This window comes from Acanthopagrus latus, chromosome 1 (genome assembly GCF_904848185.1).
Source record: "Acanthopagrus latus isolate v.2019 chromosome 1, fAcaLat1.1, whole genome shotgun sequence".
In the NCBI taxonomy this organism is placed as follows: domain Eukaryota; kingdom Metazoa; phylum Chordata; class Actinopteri; order Spariformes; family Sparidae; genus Acanthopagrus; species Acanthopagrus latus.
The window spans coordinates 15,638,711-15,663,968 of NC_051039.1; the positions used below are offsets into that span (position 1 = coordinate 15,638,711).

Here is a 25,258-nt window from a genome sequence, read left to right on the forward strand (position 1 = left end):
GAGTAGATGCAAAAGGTCAAAAAAGGCGGAAATTGAAGATGGCCTGAAGTGTTTGTTTGGCATACACTACCTTGGTTCTGGCTAGGAGCGGGGCTCCTTTCTCCAGCAGAATTTCCACGGCTGGGTCATGTCCACTCCTGGCTGCACAGTGCAGGGGGGTCAGCCCATCCTGGAGAGGGCACGAACACACACATATGTATGAAATGTAGACATGAATCCTGTTTTGATAAAAGAGCTAACTGCAAAGTGATTGCTACGAGAAAAAGGAGAAAGAGTCTCACCCTGGTTTTAGCATCTATCTGAGCTCCTCGGTCCAACAGCAGGGCCACCATATTGGTGTTGCCTCTCTTGGAGGCCACATGGAGAGGTGTTATCCCATTCTGGAAAGGAAAGAGAAATAAAGGAAAGTTAACTTTATCACAAATATGGTTCAGTTTACAAGGCAAAAATGCAATTCATGGTTGTGATTGGGAGCTGAATATCCTATAATCTGTATTAATAGGAGCTTGAATTATTTTGATTTCTGTTTGTGTTGAGTTGGGGACGATATCAGGAAGTTATATCACTAACTACTTATATCACATCTACCCAAGTGTATTCAAAGAAACTGGAGCTAACTAGTTTAAAAGATTATAATCCTGAATAGAATAATAGAACAAACTGTCTGCAAGCCTCAGTAGTAGTACACAAAGTGTTGATATGCTGAGAGGTGGAAACATGGCGCTAACCCTGGCTGTGAAGTCCACAGCAGCTCCTCTGTTCAGCAACAGGGTGGAGACATTCACGTTACCATAGTGAGCCGCGATGTGCAGAGGGGTGAACCCACTCTGTTCGAGACAGACGGGGAGAGAGGAAGGAGAGAGGAAGAGAAGTTGGAAAAAAGGAAGAAAGAGAAGATCAGTTGAAGCAGCAGGTTAGGAGAAACAGGTTGCAAAAGAAGAAAGAAAGAAAGAAAGAAAGAAAGAAAGAAAGAAAGAAAGAAAGAAAGAAAGAAAGAAAGAAAAGATCACATTTCTCTGTAGCAGATACAGCAAAAGAAGTCTGACTCTACAGCAGCACTATTATCATGAGGCAGCATGCTGAGAAAAGAAACCAGACACGTCAGGGTAAGAAGAAGCATAAAGAATGAGCATACCCCCAAAATAGCACATGCGATACATAATGCATGCAAAACCCCTGTAATTCTGCCATGCTTGCTAAAAAAAAAATGGTGAGAAAAAAAAACAAAGGGCTGAAAATAAAGGGACATTGAAAAACAAAACTGAACAAACACAAAGCGACTACGCACTATGTGTATCTGCCTGGACGGACAAATGGACATTTATATATATACTACAGATATATCAGTCTCTACAGTACACAGTTGTAGGTGGGTTCACTCCTTACCTTCCCATTCTGATAGACACGGTGCAATTTAATTAAAAAACAGAGTTAACTTAAAGATCAACAACGTGTTTCAGAGAGGAAAAAGAAACAATGGTATCAACGTGCTGAGAAGTACACATGCTGTAGGTGACGCAGAGGTAAAAGAGCAGTAAATAAAGAGGTGACATTTGATTGAAAATATGTTTCAGTTCAGAATCTGTGATGCTAATGTATCTTAAAAACACAGAAATATAAAACAAGTAATCGACAACTAAAATTCGACAGTCTCTGTGATCTATCAATACACAACAGTGTCTTTCACTGTCAGCCATGCGGGAGTGTGTAGTGCGGCATCAGTCGGCTGCATGCATTCATATTAATGGTACAGAATTTCTGACATGCTTCACAAGTCCTTGTCAAATAAGGCACAGGAGCTGAAAGAGATGGTCAGAAGTGACAGAGAGCAATCAAATGAAGAGGTGATGAGTCTGAATGTATACCTCCGTGGTTCTATTGACCATCATCTGGTTAGGATGCATTAAAAAGAGAAGGGGGGATAAAGGGTATAGGGTTGTTAGGGGAGAGGGCTTATCACCACAGGCACAAAGAAACACAGGGTAAGTTTACAAAGTCACACAAAGAGGAGAAAAGGAAGGCATCCTAAGAGGCTCTGTACATTCATATTAATATAGTAATCCATAAAATTAATAAAAACACACTGCATGAAGAATTACAATTAATTTGTAAGAAACATTTCCCCTCCTTACTGCTTCTATTCTCTCTCTATTGCTAGCTCTACCTACACCACTCCCTCCCTCACCTTAGACTGCACGTCGGCGTTGTGGTCGTTCTGGAGCAGCAGCGCGGCGGACTTCGTGTCGTCCTTGCGGGCCGCGATGTGCAGGGCCGGGAGGCGGACCTTGCCCTTGGTGTCGTGCTCCAGCAGCAGCGAGACCACTGAGTTGTGGCCCTGCTGCAGAGCGATGGCCAGGGGGGTGAAGCCATCCTGGAGGGGCAGAGAAGAAGGGACAAGATGGAGGCGTTTAGCTTTATAATCTGTATAATTCAACATATGTCCAGGAGGCATCTTGAACACAAACACACCTCTGTTGCAATGCTTTGGTTGCCTTCGTTTTCCAACAGGTATCTCACCACCTCCAGGTGACTCTCCTGGGCTGCCATGTAGAGCGGAGTGAAGCCATTCTGTCGAGGTAAATATAAATGGGCACACGCACGCACGCACACACACACACAAACACACACACACACATACACACACATAGATGGTGTGAGATCATATCCTTGGTGTGTTTTCTAGAGACATTTTTTTAGATTCTGATCGTCGATGAGCTTCTTACCTGTGACTGAGAGTTGATATTCGCTCCTCTCTTCACCAGTAGTCTCACTACATCTTTTTGTCCAGCCAGTGAGGCGATATGGAGGGCTGTGTTCCCTTTCTGCAGAGAAAAATTGTGTTATGGCATGTGTGTGTGTGTGTGTGTGTGCGTGTGTGTGTGTGTGTGTGTGTTGAAAGAGGGACAGGTACGGACACAGAAACCTCCAGTGGGGTAAGAAGTATTCAGATCCTCACACCCTCAAGCAAAGTAAGGTGCATGTTGATCGCCCACATGTTGATCTCGCCTGTGTTTGTATTTCAGGGCGTGAAGGTTACCAACTGATTAGCATCAAAGGCCAAATGCATGGGCAGCAGGGCGACAGATTCCTTGCTCGGCTGTTAAGTGTTGCAAGCCGTTAAACGTGACACATTCGGCATCCGCAGAGTCAAGCTGCTTACCCCACACTCACCCTCAGCCCTCCCTTTCCTTCCCAGTAAAAGTAGAATATCTAATATCTAATATGATGCAGTCATGTGCCCACTTAGAGGTATAGACACACGTAAGACATTCTTGTTGGATTTTGCTGGAGAACATATTGTGAACATATCAAGTTACAGAATTAAACTATCTTCCTTGACGTTCTCCCTCTTAAATCACCCTCTCGTCCACCTCCACCCCATGTGAATCAAGTTTCATAGCTCAAGACAGAAGCAGTGATTTACGCAGCATTTTGCAACTGATACCACTTTCATCTCCTGCTTTCTCTTTCCATCACTCTGTCACCCGGCTATCACTGTCCTCCCTCCGTCCCTCCTCCCTTTTTATTCCACGAATGTTTCCTCGATTTAGAGGTGAAGAGCACACTGTGATATGTTCACGTCCGGAACGCCTGAAAGCATAGCAACTTGCGAAACATTAATACGCACCTTAGTTGAAGAGTCAACAGGTGCTCCTCTCTCTAGCAGCTCCTCCACTAAGTCCTTGTGTCCCTCCTTCGCAGCCAGGTGTAGCGCATTCAGACCATTCTGGAGGGAAAACAGAAAGAAAACATCATCATACAAGTTCAAGGACACAAACCTGGCGAAACAAAAGTGATTACTGCTTAAAGGGACACAATATCACATTGTGATTATTTTACACAGACTATTAAGATTTTCATTATACACCTTCACTTAAAAAATTGCAGCTTCTGCTAATTGGATATTCCAGTATCACGACTGTGAGAATATTTCAATTAACTGTGCAGCCATACACATGTAAGCAGTCCTCAAGGAGTTACATTACATAGAGCTTTTCCAATAAAAATGGTACCTGCTTTAGAATAGACAGAATATACAAGGAGGTGCACTGAAATACAGTATTCCCGCAATCGATGCATAGCATCCTTGTTAAGTCTACAGCAAGTCTGGATGTGTCATGCCATTATGAGGCAATACTGTGAGGCACTCTACTGAATTACACTATATTGTACAGATGTGATGATATTTCTTCAAGATTACGTTACAAAAATGTTATGTCTTGCTATAACATCGACAATACTATGATCAGAATAAAAAAGTCATATGTCATTGTGTGTAAAGTATGAGGGAACCCTGCGTGTCGCATTGTCACAGCAGGATAATGATCAAGTTATTAGATATGCAGTTCTGAAAAATGTCAATACACACACACAAAAAAAAAGAAAATAGATGCTTATTTCTCAGAATGTTTGGGGGGAATATCATCATCATCCAGCAACTCAAACACCAGAAGTGATGTATTTACACAACACACAGGCGCAAACAATCTCCTCTGAGATGAAGAAAAAAAAAAGATCAAAACACCCCAAAAGAATGATTCACCTCATCCTCTTCTTCCTCCATTCTGCGCGGTGTCTCGCTGAAACGCGCAAAACTAGTATACGAGTATTTCAAACCGTGACCTGGTTGTTATCCTTCTGGTTTCCTTCTCCAGTTTCTCAAAGCCAAGTGTCAAACTACCTCCGTCTTCTCTGTTTCTTCTCTCTATCTATCTGCCTTCTTAAATGGTGCGCCAAACTGGATTTAGAATTGATGGAGCTCCCAACCATCAATGGCGGTCCTCCGCCTCCTCCTTCCACAACCTGGTTTAGATCCAAGCTTCAGCGGCTGTCTGCCTCTTTCCCGCCCTTGCAAGCTCTCTCAGATGGGTTTCAGAGAGGAGCTGTGCCTACTGGTTCTGAGGACTCTCCTGGCACTAATGTAAAAGAGGAGCTGTTATGTTGCTAGCACCTCAATCATTGCCCCCATCCTTTGCTTGTGCACGTACGTCATGCACACACACACACACACACACACACACACACACACACACACACACACACACACACACACACACACACACACACACACACACACACACACACACATTTCAAAATGAGTACTCGTGTACACACTCTCTCTCTTCTTTCTCTCCCTCTCTCTCTGAGTTGCCAAATGCCAAACAGCCAAAGGGGTGTCATGTTTCTGCACAGTCATAGAGGGTATGTAGGACACACACACACACACACACACACACACAAACATGGATACTCATATTTAGAAGCCGCTGAAAATGTCAACCTTTCAGAAAGATAAAAGAGGGCATTCCTCAGAGGCCAAAGTTTATAAGTGAGTGTCCGGCCAAGTGAGTGACTGTCGGAGATACAGTATATGACATGACTTTAAAAGGTTAGCACACGAGCCACACCCAAAAAAAAACTGAGCTCTGCAAATTGTGACAAGAAGACCATAAAAAGTAAACTGGCCATGTACGTCAGAAAACTAACTCAAATGACCCGTTGGTCCCGCACAAGATTACTGATGAAAACTGAGTCAGCAGGAATTAATCCGAAGAACTATTTTGATGCTATTTATAGGGAAAGTAAAGTCATACTTTAAATATTCTGTCCTGGTTGTAGTTATATTACATACATCAAACTGGGCTGCAATTAACATTTAAGTATGGTATAAAGAACTGTATAAAGTATAAATCATAAATACATAATTAAGTCAATAAAATGTCAAAGAATCATAAAAGTGCCAGTTAACAGCTCTCAAAGTGTAAGAGCTATTAAGTAAGTGTAAGTATAAAGTGCCAAATCCCTTTTGAGAAATTGGCATTTTTGCTTGATAAATGACTTAAAGGGAAATTTTTCTTTTTTTTTGTTTCATGAAAGATAAAACAAACGCTACTGGCAGAGTAGATCCCTTCAACCAGCAGCCACAAAACAGGCTGCAATACGTAACCTGGAGGCAACTTCGTGCTTGTTTTACCACCGACAGTCACAGATTGCTATTCTAATTATTTGATAACCATACAGAAATGATCCCTACTCAGAAAGACCTTACTGTTAAAGAGTAAGATCCTTCTTAGTTTACCAGCAAAAGCTCCAGTGCTCTTTTCAAGACTACTGGACTCCTTTGTTAAAAATAGACATTTTACCTAGCAGGGCGCTGGAGCTGCTGGTCTATCACTGCCTGGCAGCACTTGTTTTGTGTGTGGTATTGTGTGACTTTGGTGTTTTAATAAAGAGATCTAAAAAAAAAGGGCCCAGGTTTAAAAAAAAAATACTTGTCTCTAGTTTATCAGCTGGTTGTTTTACCGACTCGCCCTTTCAGAACACCATGGACATCATCATTTTATCATCATCATCATCATCATCACCATCATGTGTTGGGTGTGGTCATATCGAGCTGGAGATGCTTGTCATTCTCTGCTGTGGATCATTTCACTTCAGCCAGTCATTAATCACACTACTCACTCAGCCGGCGACATTTTCACCACAGTGCCGGCCGACGAGATGAAACGACTTCCAAATGTGAGACTAGATGCTCTTTGCTGCCGTTTGAAAGTTTCAGTTTCGAAATGATGGACTCAATGACACAGCAAGAATGAGGTAATCTTATTAGAGCGTTTCAATCACATTTCAACCATTACATATTCCAGGAGAGAAAAGCAAAAAACCCCCCAGCAGGCTCACACATTCTGGTCTAAATCTCCTTTTCCTCTGATTCCTCTGAGCTGTAACTGAAAGCTTCATTTAGCTAATGGAAGTTCAGCCCGACGCGGTGATCCCTGGCAGTTTGTAGTGCTTCCTGGCAGGAGGGACGCTGCTGAGCTCCGTCCAACGCAGATTAATGATCACGCCCTCATGACCGCTGACCTTTGCTATAATCGCATATGATAAATAAAGTTTATTTGGTGTTGTATATACAGGCCAAAGTGCAAGAGGGGGTGACGGTTAGAGGAAAAAGAGAAAATAATGTAAATGCATGCAGATTAAAAAAATAATATCACTTACTGGGGATTAACATTTGGGTAGATTAGAGGGGGAAGTCAGGCCTTTAAATTGTAAGGACATGAAAAACCAAACAGCTCACGCGCACAAACACAAAAATGACACTCATATGGGACAGACTCTCACACACATACACACGCAGATACCGCCTTTCCAAAATGAGCGTATGACACAAACATAAACAAATACACGGTTGTGTGGGAGCTACAGTTTTCTGCCAGGAAGGTGTTTTATGTATCTCCTTCATAAAATCTGTGCAACAGTTTGACTGTGTGATTTGGCCGACAGGACAGCGTATCTCTCTCTCTCGCTCTCTTTAACTAACTTGGACAGCCTTCTGCCCTTGGCATCAGACTCTGGCCCTCACCGCCCTGTTGCTGCTTTCTAGGATCTGACTCTCCAGTTATTAATGAACACAGACCGCCACGGGTAACTACAAATTCTTGTGTGACGTTCCAGCGTCTCCCGCTGACTTCCAGATGTAGTCTGACTTAAGTCAAGAGACCACTGATGATGTTACATCCTGGTTCATATCCAGTAACACCAGTGAAAGTAGTAGTGGATGTTGTCGGTGTTTTTCTGTAACCCTTGCGGAAGAAAATACTGCCATTTACTGAAACATAAACTGTAATATATCAAAAATGAATTTTAATATATGAAAGGATTCCACACATATGTGACAAAGCATGCTAAAATATCATCATCTTGTTTCAAGACTATATTACAAAATAAAAGGAATATATATTTTGATAATATGTTGGTAATACATACTAATTTGTACTGAATAAATTATCTAAAATACAGTTTGAAAGATGCATGGTGACATCTTTCACAATATATGGAAAATGTCAACAATTGGAATATTTGCCATTACAATACAATATATAATACAATAAATATGGTGACACCACTAATTTCAAACATACTGTAAGCCTGTGTAATAAGTAATTAAAAGGTGAAATTATCATCATAATTTACAGTTTAATTTACATATTTAATTTATATAGTTTAATTCACACAAATAATGGAAAAAAACATGAAAGAATGTTTATATATTAGATCTATCTATATTTAAAATATAAATATACATATTTCTGTTGCATAAGGTAGCAAACTCTACTCTGACTATTACAAAAACAGGATGTTATTCCACCATGACTATGATGAAACAGTTCCTTATTAAATCCAAGTGATAACACTGCTTGAAAATAGCTGATCGGTTGAGTTTCCTTCACTTTAAAGTTACAGCACATTTGCTGCAGTTTGTCATTTCCAATAAACCGGACTGTGCATGTTTAGACTTATATGATATTTTGTCTTATCTCCAAAACTCTGACTCCACTGACTCCAACCCTGACGGCACTCTTGCAGTTAATGGTTCTATAATTGTGTGGAGTGCTTTTCCTCTGATAAGATTTTGATCCATTCATTTCCTTGAAAGCAAGTTCTGTGGCTAATCATAAGTAACATGAATACTTCTGAATGATCACTTAGTATCATTGTGGAACTGGTTGTGGAAATTGGTTTGTCCTTGAAAATATCATTATGGTTCAGCTGGCATCATATCTGGGCAACTTGGAATCAGCATTGTCAGAGTGGTCAAACAACTGTGCTCTACACAAACATACATCTGGTAAACTGTGGCAGACCCTCTGCAGTAGCAAGTCTGATCAGTTTGACTACACTCTTCCACTGACAGACAAACACGTCTAGATGTAAAATGTTTCTCATCAAGCTGTGATAGAAGAGCCACGAACATGTGATCATGAAGAAGTACTGGATGACTGGTAATCAGACACAGTGTCACTGTCGAGCTACGTGCCTGGAGGAGGGCTACATGTGCTGGACGTGTAGGAATTTCTGTATGTATGTGTGTAAGCCTGTGCATGCATTCAAGTACATGTAGTCGGAAACAAACACGGTAACATGCACACATGGATTTACAATTATGTAATGTAAACGGGAGATAGCATGAGGAAGGAGAATGTGTGTGAAGATTAATTCACTTTAATGTAACTTTGTCAATACGCGCGCATGTGGGTGTGTGTGTGTGTGTGAGAGAGAGAGAGAGAGATCATATGATCAGTACTTTAATACAATTAAGATAATCTACCATCAAAAGCTTAAGGTCAAGGTCGTTGCTAAGTTCTATTTTGCTCTTGGGACTCTAACAAAGTAATATCTACTGCATTGCTTTATACTGGCAACTGTCTCTCGGAAACACACACACACTTCAGTGGGATATATATGAAAATGTCACTTGCATTTTTGGTCACCTGACAGGGGCTCAAATGTGATCATCTGACCCCTGACACATGAAGGGCAGGGATATCCTGTTGCAGGAGCTGTGTGTCTGTATGTGTGCGTGTATGTGTGTGCATATGTGTGAGTGAGAGTGTGTAGAGTCAGGCTTCCCTTTTGGTGCACAAAACAAAACCCATGGTGCCCATGACAACAAATAGTAGAGCAATGCGTGGGCAAATGCCACTTCCTGTCTGCCAGCCAATGAGAGCCCGGTGTATTAATAGTTGCTATTAAACTGCTGGAAAATTACAAAAGGCCACAGCAATGAGACGGCACAAAATGTGAGGGGCTGACGATGTGCACGGCCACACACAACACACACACACACACTCACTCTCACGTAGTCAAACTGCTTTAAGCTACCTTGTGACTACTGTAAATCATCCTGACATTGGCCAGGGGGAAGGGGGTGTACAGAGATCTGTGGGGAAGCATTTTGCAACCTCCCCAGTCCCTCTTCCTCAGTGGAATGTGGGTGAGGTTAGGGGGTGAGAACAGCTGTCCGAGGGGACGCAGACCCATCAAATGCAGCAGAGATTGGATGGAAGGATGGGTGTGGTGTAAGAGGGGAAGAGCAGGGCGGTAACTGTAGATGTGGTTATTATGATCTTGTGGGGCAGCCTGGCTGGTTAAGGTATGCACTGACTGAGTTCAGGGGTGTGATGCCACCGTGACACAGCGGAGTCAAGGTTAGATTCAGCAGGTTTCCCAGACAAACCAGTCTACAGCTCTGACCTACTAATGTGACAGCAGCATGTAATGAATGTGGTGCATGTCATACAACCATAAATTCGACTTAACAGCTGCTTTCAGGTGTTTGTGGTGTGCTAATTCTGACCAGATGTGGGTGTATTTAATATTCAGAACACCGTTCACTCATTAAAGGTAGTGTGATATTCACATTTTTAATAGATAATAGATAATGCCTTGCACACAATGGTCTTCATACATTGTAAATGAAAACAGAAACATCATCAGGCACCAGATGTTTTCTAGACGTTTTCTTACCTGGTTACAGGTGCTGATGTCAACTCCATTTTTCAGGAAGTCGAGGACTTTGTCAATGTTCCCCGCTCTGGCAGCCCGCAGGAAACTGGTGTTACTGTCAGACTGGAGAGATGTAGAAAGAAAAGAGGCTTATGTTAGGAACAGGGAGACAAGCATGTTAATAATTTTAGTTATTTTTAGAGATCTACTTTGGTGTTTCTGATAGAGCTGGAATGCGCATAAAGGTAACAGTTAAGAGTTAGTTTGAGAACTTTTATCCGTCTTTTATTTGATTATTTAATTTAATGTTTTTTTGAGTTATGTTTACAAAGACATCTGCATTAAAAAATTGAAGTTAATTTAGAAAGATGGATGTGGTTTGTTATTGCAGTGCATGATGGGAATTTATTTGATGTAAAAAGCTAATATAGTGGGTTCAGAGAGTGTTTTACAGTCATTATGGATGTCCGACTTCCTGCTCGTATCAATAGTTTGTCTGAGTAGGCTTTTCTAAATTTAACCACGAGCCATCAAGGCTGCACAAGCAGCTGCAACGCACACACACACACACACACACACACACACACACACACACACACACACACACACGAAGACACGCATGCTCTATTTTTTGCTCATAAACATACGCATGGAATTTAATGTTTCTCACTGAACTCTTGACTCCTCAGGTACAATGTTTTGCACTTGAACAGTGAACTATCACAGCTGAGAGTACTAGCGTAATAACATCACAGTTAATTGTGTAAATCTTTAAAAAATAATAAGAAGAAATAAAACGCATAACAACATATATAACTTTGAGTTTAATTAAAGATAATGGTTAAAAAGACCTAAAATCTTGTGCATAAATCATTGATGAATTGATATTTCTATGGCAAAATTTATCTGTGGTGAGCAAAAATCAGCCGTAAGTATACACCTTGTGACATATTAAGGCAGACAAATACTGTCAATGCATCGAGTGGTTATTTTTCCCATTAAGTAATTACATTGAAATTAATTTCTCTATCACATGAAGTAACGCGAAGAAAAGCAGCATCTGATTAACAGAGAGCAGGAAATGTTTTCCTCTTGAATGATGATCCATGCAGTTAATCAGTCAGAATTAATTTCCTTTGGATCAACTCCATGTTAATTAATCGATTTATAATGAACATTTACAAAGATATTACCTCACAAACTTTACAGAGCTCCTGTTTTATAACATGAATGCCATACTACTGTTGCTAAGCTTGTCCTGGCTGTATTGATTTGACAGTGTTGACGAGCTTTAAACCTCTTTAGTGGGGTTAAGACAGCAACATGTCGATCAAACACACGCTGGGTGTCAACTTATGAGGTCAGCACCATCAAGCTCCCCATCGCACATCTCGGGTGAGGCCACACCCCTGCACGGGATCAAGGGTCAAACCTCTCACACATGATGTCACCACAAACACACATCAGCAGGAAAGAGATTAACACAACATCTCCTCATTGCAACATTTGTAAAAGAAAAGCTGATAACCTTTGTCTCTCTCTCCGTCTCTTACCAGTGGATCATCAGCGTCAGAGCCGGAGTCAGCTGCTCCGTAGTAGTCAGCGTGATGGTTCTTTAACGCTCTATCTGATCCACAGACTTGACATGTTGCTGCGTTGCCCATGGTTAACACCCAGCTATGTCTGAAAAAACTGTTGCCTTTTCTCTGCTTGGCTCACTGTTGGATGTATGCAGTCCACCAAAGTCCACGCCTTGCAGTTTCTCACTTTGTTTCCTGAAGTTAAAAGCCTCTCCAACCCAGTTTTCTACATCAGTCAATCTTGTGATCCATTAAAACTGGTCAGGTCTTCCGTCGGAATCTCACTTACGTCCCATTACCACTGCTCCTTCCCCTCGCTGTGCCCTTCATCCCCTTGCCCGGCCAAAACGCCTCAGTCTTGGATACCTTTCAGTGTGTGAGCTGAGCTTAGCCAAGGCCCAGTCCTGCCTCTTCCTATACCTCTCACTCTCAACAACAACTGCAGCCATAAACATTTAACCCTCGCCGTCTCTCTCGCATTAGCTATTTTTATCTTTCCAGGCCCCGTCTTCAGTGAAGACCACCACCCCTTGCTGTGCCTACCCAGGGTGGGTGCATGACAGCTGGGTTTGAGTGTGGCTGGAGACCGCATGGCCTGCGGTGCTCTCTAGGAACGCCGAGGGTCACGAAATCGAGCCTGAACACAATGCTCGTACTTCAGTAACGCAGGTAATCCTGAAAATGCCTGGTATGTAGATAGGGGTTCAGAAAACAGCACAACTGGTCTGTTCTTTGTTTAAATGCCCGTCATATTTTACATGCAATCAAATCAGAAAAACTGCAGCATTCGGCAGAATCCAGCAGTGTACAGAAGGCACACGTGGGTCAGTACTGTCTGACTGGGTCGCCATATGCTTTTCAGTCACTTCTGCTTTCGCAGTCTCATTCAAGTCTCTGCCAAGCATGCACGCACACACACACACACACACACACACACACACACACACACACACACACACACACACACAAAGATTAGATTGATTGAGAACCAGCTGTAATCTGTATCTGCACAGGATTTGACCTGCAGTCCGTCATGTAATGGAGGATACTGGATTATACACTGTACTCAGTCCAAGTCTGCGCGTACGTCTGAGAGGCATCAAAATTCTACTCAGTGTCATAAACATCTCATTAGCAGCAGCATTTATGTGCACACAAGGCCACTTGTGGTAATTGTATACCACTGTCATGGCCTTTGTGATAACACCTAGTATACTCATAGCATATTCATTTGATGAGCTGTCAAACACAGGGTTGATCCAAATAAAGTAACCTGAGTGTGTGGCTGTACCTCTAAGTGAAAATTAAGCCACTTCATCTGTTGAGAGGTCATTTCATCTCTGAAGATTAACCACTACTAATTACTCAGAAACATTTTATGTGAATTAGAAATTCCTGTTCTAAGTACGAACTGTTTTTGTGTTTTAAAAAGCAGTACATAAACTAACAATGTAAATCTAAACACCTCAAACACAGTTCCATTTGACAGTTAAGTCACCATTCAATATAGTAACCAGAGCCACAAACACCTTTTTACAATACATCAGCTCAGATTAAAAAAAAAAAGTGAAGTGTCAAGGGGCTGGACTTTCACATTCACAATGTCTGACCTGAGCTCAAAATGTAATCCATTGTTTAAAACGTTTTACGGTTTTAAGTTTAATCATTAAACAAAACATACAAAAACTCAGTGGGAAAAAAAACAATGTACCTTTTATTCGTACGAGAAGTCTGTCACTTTGATTCTCGTCAAACAGCCCGGGTTAAAAGTTTTTGAATGAAATAAGAGTATTTTTCAGTTTTTTAATGAATGGGTTCCACAGCCTACTTACAAAATGATTGAAGACATTGACATTGTCCAGCCCAGAACACGTCTCACAACTGTCTCTGTGCACTTTACAAAAGCAATGCTCAGATTTGTTTTGACAGAACAACCTTTTAACCTCACATCATACACAACATATACTTTTAATTCAAATATCATCTAAAAGGTCTCTCTTTACAAGCTCTGGCACCACCAGCATGAGACCTCCCTCTGAGCCTGAGCCTTTGTCACATCTGCCATCTCTTCCACCATCGTCCAGCTACATGATAAACCCTCCGGGAGGACAGCAGGGCAAACCGCGGCCCACTGTACGGTCAACCACATCCACATCTGTGCAACCCCCACAGCCCACTCTCATAGTTTACTCTTAAGCCCACAACAGCATGTGTTGTCGCAGTCAAAACTGTATAATGACACAAACTGGTGAAAATGATTTTGTCGGAGGATTGTGTGTTTTTACCAGGCGCTTTCGCTCGGCTCTCTCGCGTTGCCGTTTCCTCCTCTCTCGTGCTTTCTGCAGAGCTGTGTACTCGCTGCTTTGCTCGAGCTCCCGAGCTTTCTTCAGGTGGGCTGCAGCATGGGCCATGACGTCAACTCTCTACTTAGTTTTGTCTGCTTAACCTTCACTTTGTTAACTTTTATATGTCCTAGGACGACATATACACTTAACTCATCAAATGAAAAAAAAAAAAATTTTTAAATAAATCCTTAGAGTGTGGATTGGCTCCAAATAATGATTTCCCTCGTCTTCAATTCTTCTGTTTTTCTTCAGTCTTCTTTCTCTTTCTCTTTCTCTCAGGAGAAAGATTTGGAGGTGTTTTGGTCTTTGTCCCTCCACATCGAAAGCCAGGAAACGGCTACAGGATTTTCAAATGCTCATACAGAACACTCACACATCCACACACACACCGACCGAAAAATAAACCATTCCCATCCATGTGGACCAACGTGACAGAGGGAGACTGAAAAGGGCTGCTCAATGATGAGACCCATCCGCTTACTCACTACATATCCCCAACACACACTCAATCACACACACAGGGAATGACCCAGTCCAGATGTACATGAAAACCCTACCCCGAGTGAACAGATGTGGCCACAAAACGTGTGTGTGTGTGTGTGTGTGTGTGTGTGTGTGTGAGCTACAGTCAAAGCAAAGTGTGTATTGTGTGAGGGGTTTAGTAAGGCTGCATGCCAACAGCCAGCTGACTGCTCCAGCCGCAGCTACTCTGTCTTACTACCACTGTGAAAATGCAATCTGGCCCGAGAAGAAGAGGAACACGTGAGGAGAAAGGAGGGTTAATGGGTGATGAGGGGAAATGGGTAGATTAAAGGGGGAGACTGGGAGGTGAATATTAAAGCCATTTTCTGCATAACATTCCAGTGTTACTGCCCCCAGTTGTCATATTAAATAAGCCACCCCTCCCCTAATAGATGTAACCAAGGGACACTGAGCTAAATGGACTGAAAGACCATTCTTAACCGTCCAATTTTTCAACAAGCAAAAACGTATTCCATCACAACAATTTTGAAGAAACAATAATTGTGTAAAAATCTGTCTTTCGAGGTCAAAGTGTGCAGGATTTAGTGGCAATCTAGCGATGAGGGAGAAGCCTGCCGCCAACTGAATATCCCTCGCCTCATCCTACCCTACAACACAAAGGGCCCTCTCAAGAGACGTGCTTGGTCGGCCCATTCTGGGCTTCTGTATGAACAGCACTGTGAAAGAAGACTCAGTCCCTCCATAGTTATAAAAAGGCTCATTCGGCTCATTCATAGAAAAGGAGACACAACAGTTCTTAGTTTGAGGTGACTGTACACTAATGGAAACATAACTTTAAATATGATCTTCTATTTCTGCCCCTAAAAAACGTTGCGAAAGTTATGGTAGCTTCAACATGATAAAGTGTCCTCTTGGGTGCCTGTCCAAAGTGCCAAGACAAAATGTGGTGAAAAGGCCTCTCTTCACTATCAATAGACATATATCATGAGTTTTTATGCCTTGATGCCTCCCTACATACATGTGGTGCCCTTATTATTGCCCCTTCTCCTAAAACATCCTGAGTCCGCCACTGAGCCACTGCGATTAAAATGGCAAAATGTCTGCAAAAGTAGAGATCACAACTGCTGTACAACTTGTTCGTACAGTTAGCGACGAGGTTAAGGTTAGGCTCACCTGCCATTTTTAGCCTGTAGCTTGCTGTTGTTGTTGTTTCCCACAGAGACAAGGGAGGCAAAACTGCTCGTGGAAGGAAGGACCATGCCGACTGTAATAGCTGGTCAGGGACTGCGGAGATACTGTTTGCCTTCTTGTGTGTCATAGTTAACCCTCCTATCTACTGATGAGGAACAAACCATAATCAGAATGCCATATCTAAGATATCTGATGGGGCTGTGTTCAACAGCAGTTTGATTCCTGCAAAACATTCTACAACACAGAAAGAAGGATAAACTACAGTGGAATACGAATGAGTATGAGGGGACATAAAGAGGCCATGAATACAAAAAGTGTGATTAAATAAATGAGTGAAGAGGGGGGCAGCTGCAAGGAAGAGAATGATGAGGCGAGAGGACGAGAAGCAGGGTGAACTCGGGTACAGGCTGTACTTCTGTGAGCAAGCAGAGAAGACGGGACGGGACACACCACCCGGTCCGGAGGGGGATGAGCCAGCACTGAACACAGAACCCCAGCTCCCAATCACCTGCAAGTAACAGGCCTCCCCCTGCATGTGGGGGGAAAGTGGGTTGGTCTGACTCTCAACTGCACTGCACCGTCAGTACTGGTGGCTGATGGAACATGATTTGACAGCTTGTGTGTGTGTGTCTTTGTGTGTGTGTGTGTGTGTGTGTGTGTGTGTGTGTGTGTGTGTGTGTGTAAGCACCAGCAGACGAGTGTCAAGGTCCCTCTCTGTCAATGCAGCTAATGTTAGGAGTTTGAAATTTCAGCACCAGGGACAGGGACACTATCTCACACCTCTATTTCTGTTCACACATTCTGCCTGCTGTGTTGTCACCGGCTCAGTCAACAACAATAACAACATCACCAACATCTCTTTCTGCCGGCAACCACAGAACTGGACAGATCTGCCAAATTGCTCCATGCTGTAATGCAGACTAAAACCTTGTAGCCTGGCACATAAAGCCTGAGTGCTTCATCCAGTTCCATTGTGATCCCGCTGCTCCAACATTTCTGTGGACATGCTCTGAGCCTACGGCGCTCTCTGCTGGTGGAGCTGAGAATAACGCAACAGATAATCTTTGGTTTAACTCAATCCATTAGAAAGAAATCTTAGAACATTAATACAGTGATGATGACCATAGATATTTTTTACACCATAAATCTGTAATACAGATATTCAAATGAAATTCATCTACTTATTTATATTCCAGAATCATTTATTAATGTTTAAGCATCATTTAAATGAAATCATGATTAATAAAAGTGTCTTTTATAACATATTATGTATGTCATTTCCACACATAATTACAAAGCTTTTGCTTTTCTTTAGAATTAGGGGCCCAAATAACATAAATAGTCTTGCAGCACTCAAAATATTAATTAAAGGGTCACTCCACCATATTTACACATTAAAGTGTGTTCACAGGGGAGAACTACTGCATATGTGAAAAATGTTTTGTAAACTTTTGTGGCTCCAGAGGAAGCTGCATGCAATGTGATAAATTGCTTCCAGCAATGTCACTCTGTGGCTATATTGCACTGTGGGTAATGTAGGCAGCAGGTTTTGAAAAGGAAGAAGAATGCACATGAAAAAAAGGTGATATCACTGGTTATTTGGTTTTAAACTGACCATAGTGATTCCAACACTGTTACAGGAGTGCAATGCTAGACTATTGGACTGTTTTTCATATCTGGTGCCTACATTACCCACACTGCAACCAAATAGAAAGAATTGGTACTGTACTGTGATGTTTTATCCCAGTTTTTGCTATTCCCATGAGTCCATGTGATGTCTTTATGTCACAGTCTTTTCGTACTTGACATTATTTGATGTTTTTTATGTGGTCTTTTGTGTTTCATATCTATTCCTAGAGATAACTCATCTATGTGCATATCATATAAGCAATTGAATCTTTTAAAATTGGCAAAACCAAAACCCAAAACATAACACACGGTGTATGTAAATACAGAACATCTAAACAGCGACTGTATTGCCTGTATTGTAGTTCTTGAGTTTCAGATGTAACAGACTGAATCTATAAGCTTATTGATCCACGTGTTAGTTGAGCCTGAAACAGGCTCACTTACTGTAATACTGTTACAGTTGTGTGTGTGTGTGTGTGTGTGTGTGTGTGTGCAAGTAGTGTGATTTTTATTAATACTACTAACCCTGCTAACTTTTCAGTGTCTATGCATCAGCACAATATGGATCAATGACCTCTACTGATCCCTCCCATCACTCATGCAAGATAAGACAGGAGAATACAATATACACTAAAGAAATGTGTGTGTGTGTGTGTGTGTGTGTGTGTGTGTGTGTGTGTGTGTGTGTGTGTGTGTGTGTGTGTGTGTGTGTGTGTGTGTGTGTGTGTCCATTTAAGAGTCAGATTACATTGAACGGATGGTCCCAAAGAGAGCTGATGTGAGCTCTTGTTTCTGTTTAGTGGATCTCAAGCATGGGGAGGGGTTAATGGTCTCCTTTTCATTTTATAGATCCAAAGGCTTTTATACGGCCCATTAGGACTCTGTGATAGACAGATATGGGAGAGGCCCGCACACCTATCCCTGCATGGGCTTGTTAGTGGATGTGCATGCAGGTTGGTGTATATGGATACACAAAGAGTTACCTGAAGCCTTTTTTAATGTGAGAAAACCTTTCACATATTTGAGTTTTCTTCTTGGTCTTTTTGTTCGATTTTTCCAGCCACAACACTTTTGTAACCAGTGCTTGCTCTCAACACCATCACCAAGCAACTTTTCCAATAAATAAAAAAAATGTTTACTGTGATGGATGGCTTATGCGGAACTTGCTTGTCTCTGCAGGTCTATTTTCATAACATACTGACACAAGCTAAAATGAGCCAGTGGCTGCCTGGAAAGAAGAGGATATGCATTAATTGATTCTATGATATGCTTTGGACAGTAGTTAGCTGTGTGTAACTCATCCCTCTGCTCCTGAGGGCCAGCATGCAATTCATTTTTTGCTGCTCTACGGTTGTTTCAGATGCTGTTGTTGTTGTTGATGATTTGTCCGCCTGATAATGGAGCTACAGTGCTGACTGGTGGAGTTCTGCCAGTGATGCATTTAAGATTTAATGGGGGGAGGAACTTTATGTTTAAAATGACTCATTTAGACTTCAAGAAGCCCATACATATTTCATGAGCACAATTTCCATCCCTCCCAAATGCTCCTCACTGCTAGTTTTCATTAGTGCTTACAGCTGTGGGGTTTAAGCAATGCATTAGGCTTATGTTAACCTGGTGAGTGAGTGAGTGAGTGGATGCAGGAGGCCTATATCCCTTGTGGACTAGAAGGCGAAGCCAAAGAGACCTGACTGCTCTCTATGCTTTTATACAAGTTCTGTTACTATCTCACGTGAGTCACCGACTGAGGTCTTCACCTGAATTTAGCATGCTAACCAGCGAGCTTTGCTCTAAGTTCCTGTGCTGGTGGTGTAAACACTTCCTTAGTGATCCAAGCACCCACTTCAGACTGGCAGCTGCACAGCTAACCAAGCTAACTCGTGAATAACATCAGAATAAGTTAGAATTTTCTGTACGATAAATTCACCAAGTGGATAATTCTTACATATTGCACCTCTCTCTCAATGAGAACATTTATCAAATCACTTCCTGCAATCTTAACTTTTCTTTATTTCACCACGGCTTTATAATAAAGACAGCACAACTAGAAACCTAAGGGGGAATATTTTCATAGAATCTACACTCAAGACAACAACAGGAGGTCAGCAGTTAGGGCCAACACTGAAGCTCCGAACACACACACACACACACACACACACACACACACACACACACACACACACACACAAACACCCAATGCTAACCCCTGCGGGATACTGATTCATAGCTGCAGCTGAACCCTGCACCACATGACTGGAACATGAGAAGATCTACTGAGCAGTTTTACCACCCACAACCTGTATGTTCAAAAATGTACACATATATAATATGTTATCTCTACAGAATAACTGATTTTTGCACTGAAAGCATTGACAGCACTACAGGTAGGCTTGCGTAAATATTAGTAATGGCTAAATTGCTAGTCTCCGGTATAAGTGATCTGTCTTGTGTAAACACATAAGAGTGAATGAAATACAGAGCAGCGACAGTAATGGATTGGTTTGCAGATATGATTTAAATGTCAAGTCGTCTTGCGGCCCCTTTTACTGCTTAAAAAGGTCAAAGCTATAAAGTACACAGCACACACTCTCTCTCTCTCTCTCTCTCTCTCTCTCTCTCTCTCTCTCTCTCTCTCTCACCCCCCTTTGGTTTCGCACTAAACCAAATCACACAGAGTCAAATTTAATAGGGCCGTTAAGAATCAGGATCTGACCACACCCAGATCCAGTGAGTAATGACACCGGGACGTGGGTGGGGCTGATAAGAGAACAGAGGGAATAGAGAGATGGGACTGTGGATGGGACATATAACCTTCATACAGTCACATGATACGTCTATAGAGAAAGACGACTGAATGGAGAACGTCGGGACCACACCCTGTTGGTACTGAGGCTGAATCACATCCAAACATTGACATGTGCACCCATGCAAATGGATTGTCTGATTGGTGACAGAGCTGATTTACCAGTAGCGTGACTGGCTCCGTCCCTCAGTGTAACCATATTAACAAGCCCCCACACTTCCACAGACAGGCGGGCAGCAGCCCTACATTAACTGATTGCTGGAGCCACAGCCTTTAACATCCACTTTCAAAAACAAAGTATGAGTTCCCCAGAAGAATCTGAATGGCAAGGAAATGCAGAGTAAGCAACTCAATAGGTCGGTAAATTAATTATTCACTTCCTGCGGCTGACGCCAGGTTTATGAGGTGCAATATTCAGAGGCCATCAGTAAAACGCAATGCCTGCGACCGTAACCAATATCCACTGCTTCTCCTTGATACAGTAGGGTTGGTATGACACCCACTGCTGCGGAAATACTGATCATCCGTCATACTAATTTACGGCTTTCCCTTTTTTTTTGCCTCTTTGAAGTGCTGGCCAAGTCCCCTGGGAGCACATGACGTCATGCTGTTCCTCTTAGTGAGATGAGGGAGAGTCCACTGGAAAATAAACTACCATATTCCAGAGCAGCTCCCATCCCTCTGCAGATGCGAAGTAAAATCGATATCGTCATATCAGGGTGTTATGGACTTGTGGTTGAAAGAAGTGTGTGAAGAAGGCTGTAACGCACACTGGATCACAAGGAAGGGGTTTTCATTGAGTTCAGTACAGCATGGAGCTGCAACCATAAGTCCACAATCTTTTTCTCTCAGGGGCCAAAACTGAATTTTAACAGTGGACCACGTGCCAAAAAAATACCTATAGTGTTCTCATGATCAAAATATGGTTTTAGGATCCTAAATTCCCGTAATTGACTGATTTCCTGTTCCAAGTGTCACTGCCCACCTTTCTCATATCATGATAAGAAATAATAAGATATTTTGGGATTGACCAGTCTGGCTAATTATCAGAACTGTTGTTTTTTGTCAGTTTAACAATAAAATAAATGAATGTACCGAATCTGAAAGTAACCTCAAAATTGTACGGAAGTACAGTACATTCCAACACTGGTTATTCCAAAATTTGACACTAAGACAAATCTGTTCCAAATATCAGTTATCAGTCTTTATTACTAATAATTGGTATTGGTAAATGCGCTGAAAAAAAAAACAAAAAACAAAAACATATTGGTTGATCCCTAGTTTGAGGAGCAAACTAGGAAACATCTGTCACTAGAAACATCTGGCAGGCCAAATGGAACTTGGCAGGCAAAACTGAGGGTCTGCTATTGCTGATCAATTATCATTTCAAGTGAAAAAATGTCAAAAATTTGACATTTGATTTTTTTGTATAAAATGCACTCTGGGCTCTAGGAAATCGTGATAAGCTCTTTGAAAAAAACAACCACATTTGAACACATTACAGACTAAACATTAATCTGGAGATTAATCAATAATGAAAATAATTATGCCAATTATGAACCAAATGATAATTTCCTCATCCTCAGAGGGCCACAGCCCTAAAATGCTTCATGCACTTGCAGTACACAGACATACATGGTTTCTCTTTTACCACTCTGACCAACGGTTTATGTGCTAGCTATGCTAAAGTGTTGCCAGAGTGTATTTCCGGCTGATGGCTTCACCACCTCATCCGGCGTCAGACCACAAAGGGGAATTGAGGCAGAAACTGATTTCACCTCAAACTTGAATGTATGATGAATAATGAAGCGTGTGACCTAAAATTCGCGTCAGGCAGCACAGAGTCACACAAGGAATGCTGAGTGATGCTGTCAGACGTGGAGAGAGAGAGAGAGATAACCAGCCCTACAGTTAGTCAGACAGAGACACTTCACTTAAGACTTTACGTGAGAGAAGAGAGAGATTCAGGACAAATGAAACAGATGTGAGTTTAAGCATAACCATCTAATCAGCAGTCACACCTTTCAGCTCTGTTCCGGGCTGAAACCAAAAAAAGCGACGAGTATGAGTTTCACGAGGTAAACTACACTCCTGCACCTGCACCGTTCAAAGGCACACTCCTGCAACGCACAGCATCTTCCTAAGCAAGTCTGGTGGGGATTTTATTTATTTATTTATTTTGCTGGCACATACGTGCACGTCTGAGTCTGTTCGTTTCTGTCGGCGTGCAGTGCTATGAGCCGCGCTATTCTCAACAACACGGCGAAGAGCTTTGATGTGTTTCCCTGTGAGAAAACCTTCACTCACTCAACTCAAACATGATGAGAGAGAGAGAGAGAGAGAGAGAGAGAGAGAGAGAGAGAGAGAGAGAGAGAGAGAGAGAGAGAGAGAGAGAGAGCGCATCTACATGAAGGTGTTTGAGTTGAGCTTCTGAGAAAGCCATTGATCACCAACCACGCCCTCCTCTCTCTCCCTCTTTCTGACGGGAAACAGAGTTGGAAAGCCGTAATGAATAATTGACATCTAAATGCCTCCCTCCCACTGCCTCTGGTCCGAAAACACCTGCTTTCTTTAGAGAGTGACTGGCAAAGGAAGCATCTTAAGACAAAACCCTTTCGATCTCATTTCTGCGGTTCATTTATTGCAGTGCAATACTTTGTCTCGTCTTGGCTCTTTCGATGAACGGCCTTTCGCTTCGCCGTGACCGACCATGACTCACCAAGCGATGCCATCCCTGCCCTTCAAACATCCATGGGGGTAAAACAGGCCAGTGGGAGAAGGTGTCAGATAAAAGTAGGTCACCACAACTAGTTATGAGATACCATGACGACCAACAAGAACAGTTCCAGAGTATCAGGATTCTGTTTGTACCCAACTATAGAAAGGCTGATCGGAGACAGGAATGCCAATGCTTTCCCCACCACTGTATCACCGTTACACAGTTTGGAAACTCATACGGAGGCCATAGATGAGCATCGTATGACTGTTGCATCTATGTTGCATCAGAGCTGCATGTCAACACAGTGGCTCCTTGGTATTTGGAGGCCAGAGTGTCAAACCAAATACGGTCATACTCTGAGGTGGGTGATGAATATGTGTGTGCCAGTGAAAGAAGATCGGAGCTCAAATGATTAATCAGTTGGATGATTGATCAATCGACACAAAGTTCTTCTGCAACTATTTTGATAATTAAATAATCACTTGATTTACTTTTCAAGAAGAAATGCCAATAATTTGTGGGCTCCATCTCCTTGCACCTGCTGCACCTCTTCAGTCTTTTATATTATTGTAGGATGAGTATATTTACGTTTTGGACTGTTGATCACCGTGAGCTCAGAACAACTAACAATTGCGCGTATTTGATTAGTCATGTGGCACCAAAAAAACTGGCAACTAAAAAAAAAAGTTTTTTTAGTTTTGATTGGACAAAACATGCAATCAAGTTGTGCTACATCTGACAATAGTTGATGAATCTGATGAGTAATTTGTCTAATAAAATGTCAGAAAATAGTGAATCCAAATCTGGAGTATTAAATGGCTGTTTTTCTGCCCTAGCAAATCCTAAAAACATTCAATTGCATGACAAGCAGCAAGTTTTAACATGTGAGCGGCAGGATTCAGAGACTGCTTTGCATTTGTGCTTGAAAAATAACAGAAACAATGAATCAATTATCAAAATAGTCGCAATTTCAATTTCTCAACTCTGACTCCGGGGACTTCCAAAGTACATTGTTACTACTTTATGACATTCAAATTTTCTCTTTTTCTCTGTTCATCCAATATTAACATTTTCTTAATGTTTTCATGTCTCATTCTGCAGCATTTTTTATTTGCCTTGTGTTTGAATAGTGCTATTGATAAATGATAGACTCATTATCCAGAGGTAATTGATCAATAAAATAAGAATTGAAGCCCTAATTAACTTTATACTTTAATTGACATCAGTGTACATACAGTATCACTTTAGTACTTACTACATCCTATTCAAAGACTAGGTATATTATATATACATTTAAACAAATGTCACTTGGTGGGTTTTACTTTCTTAAAACTACTTTCTGCTACATTCAGACACAACATCATGTGTTGTTTCTGATTATTTCAATGGTGAACAGAGAGCGAGGGACAGTTTACTGGACAGACTTGCTGAATCATCCCACTACTACAGAACACAGCAATGCAAGTATTAATTCTTAATGGCTTTTGGTAAACAACAGTGGAGGAACAGGAGCGGTCGACTTGTGGTCGTTCCCCAGGTCTCTGTGTGAGCACTTCTAACAAGACAAGTGCTCTAGCAGCTAACAGCTCTGGTAAATACAGCTATGTAATGCTGAGCGTGTTTGGTGTGTGTGTGTGTGTATGCATACATGCACCCTGTTTAACTGCACCTACAGACACCTCAACTGGCCAAACGTGCCTCTTTGAGGTTGTGCATCGGAAGACAGCTATGGCCGCTATGTGTGGGTGTGCGTGGCCGCTCAGAGGTAATGTAATGAAGGCCGTGGCTCCATTAAGACTCCCTTCCTGCGCAATCCCATCACACCACTCCCAGTGGAGGAAGACAGATTGGCAGGCAGACACAGGGAGAGGCAGAGGAGACACAGACAGGGAGGCGGACAAGAGAGGGATGAAAATGTCAAAGAGCTGCAGTGAAATCTGACCTCCTGGCACATCAGGATCTTAGCGTATGGACCGGTGGTGGGGAGGAGCGTGGCAAGGGAGGAAAGGAGGGAGGGAGGGAGGGAGAGAGGGAGGGAGGCAAACTTGGATGGAAACGATGAACGGAATGACAGCCGAGAAGACGAGGAGAAAACCAGGGTAAAGAGTACAAATGCCACATTTTAAGGCAGTGAGAGGAAGGGAGGCTCTGGAGAGATGGATCGCAAAGATGAAAAGGACCGGGGAAGGAAGAGCTGCAAAGTGAAGGGGGAGAGGGG

General features: G+C 42.1%; 1 protein-coding gene across 1 annotated transcript in view; it reads right to left on the minus strand.

The window, feature by feature from the left end:
• Window positions 1–25,258, minus strand: part of LOC119028664 (ankyrin-2-like) — an 84,842-nt gene that overhangs the window by 54,150 nt on the left and 5,434 nt on the right. Inside the window, exons 2-11 of the mRNA XM_037114938.1 lie at window positions 10,312–10,413; window positions 3,629–3,727; window positions 2,724–2,822; window positions 2,470–2,568; window positions 2,186–2,371; window positions 1,866–1,889; window positions 1,387–1,395; window positions 729–827; window positions 282–380; window positions 71–169 (exon numbers count right to left, since the gene is read on the minus strand). Coding sequence (XP_036970833.1) covers window positions 71–169; window positions 282–380; window positions 729–827; window positions 1,387–1,395; window positions 1,866–1,889; window positions 2,186–2,371; window positions 2,470–2,568; window positions 2,724–2,822; window positions 3,629–3,727; window positions 10,312–10,413 — 915 coding nt within the window. The remainder of the gene's footprint in view (window positions 1–70; window positions 170–281; window positions 381–728; window positions 828–1,386; window positions 1,396–1,865; window positions 1,890–2,185; window positions 2,372–2,469; window positions 2,569–2,723; window positions 2,823–3,628; window positions 3,728–10,311; window positions 10,414–25,258) is intronic.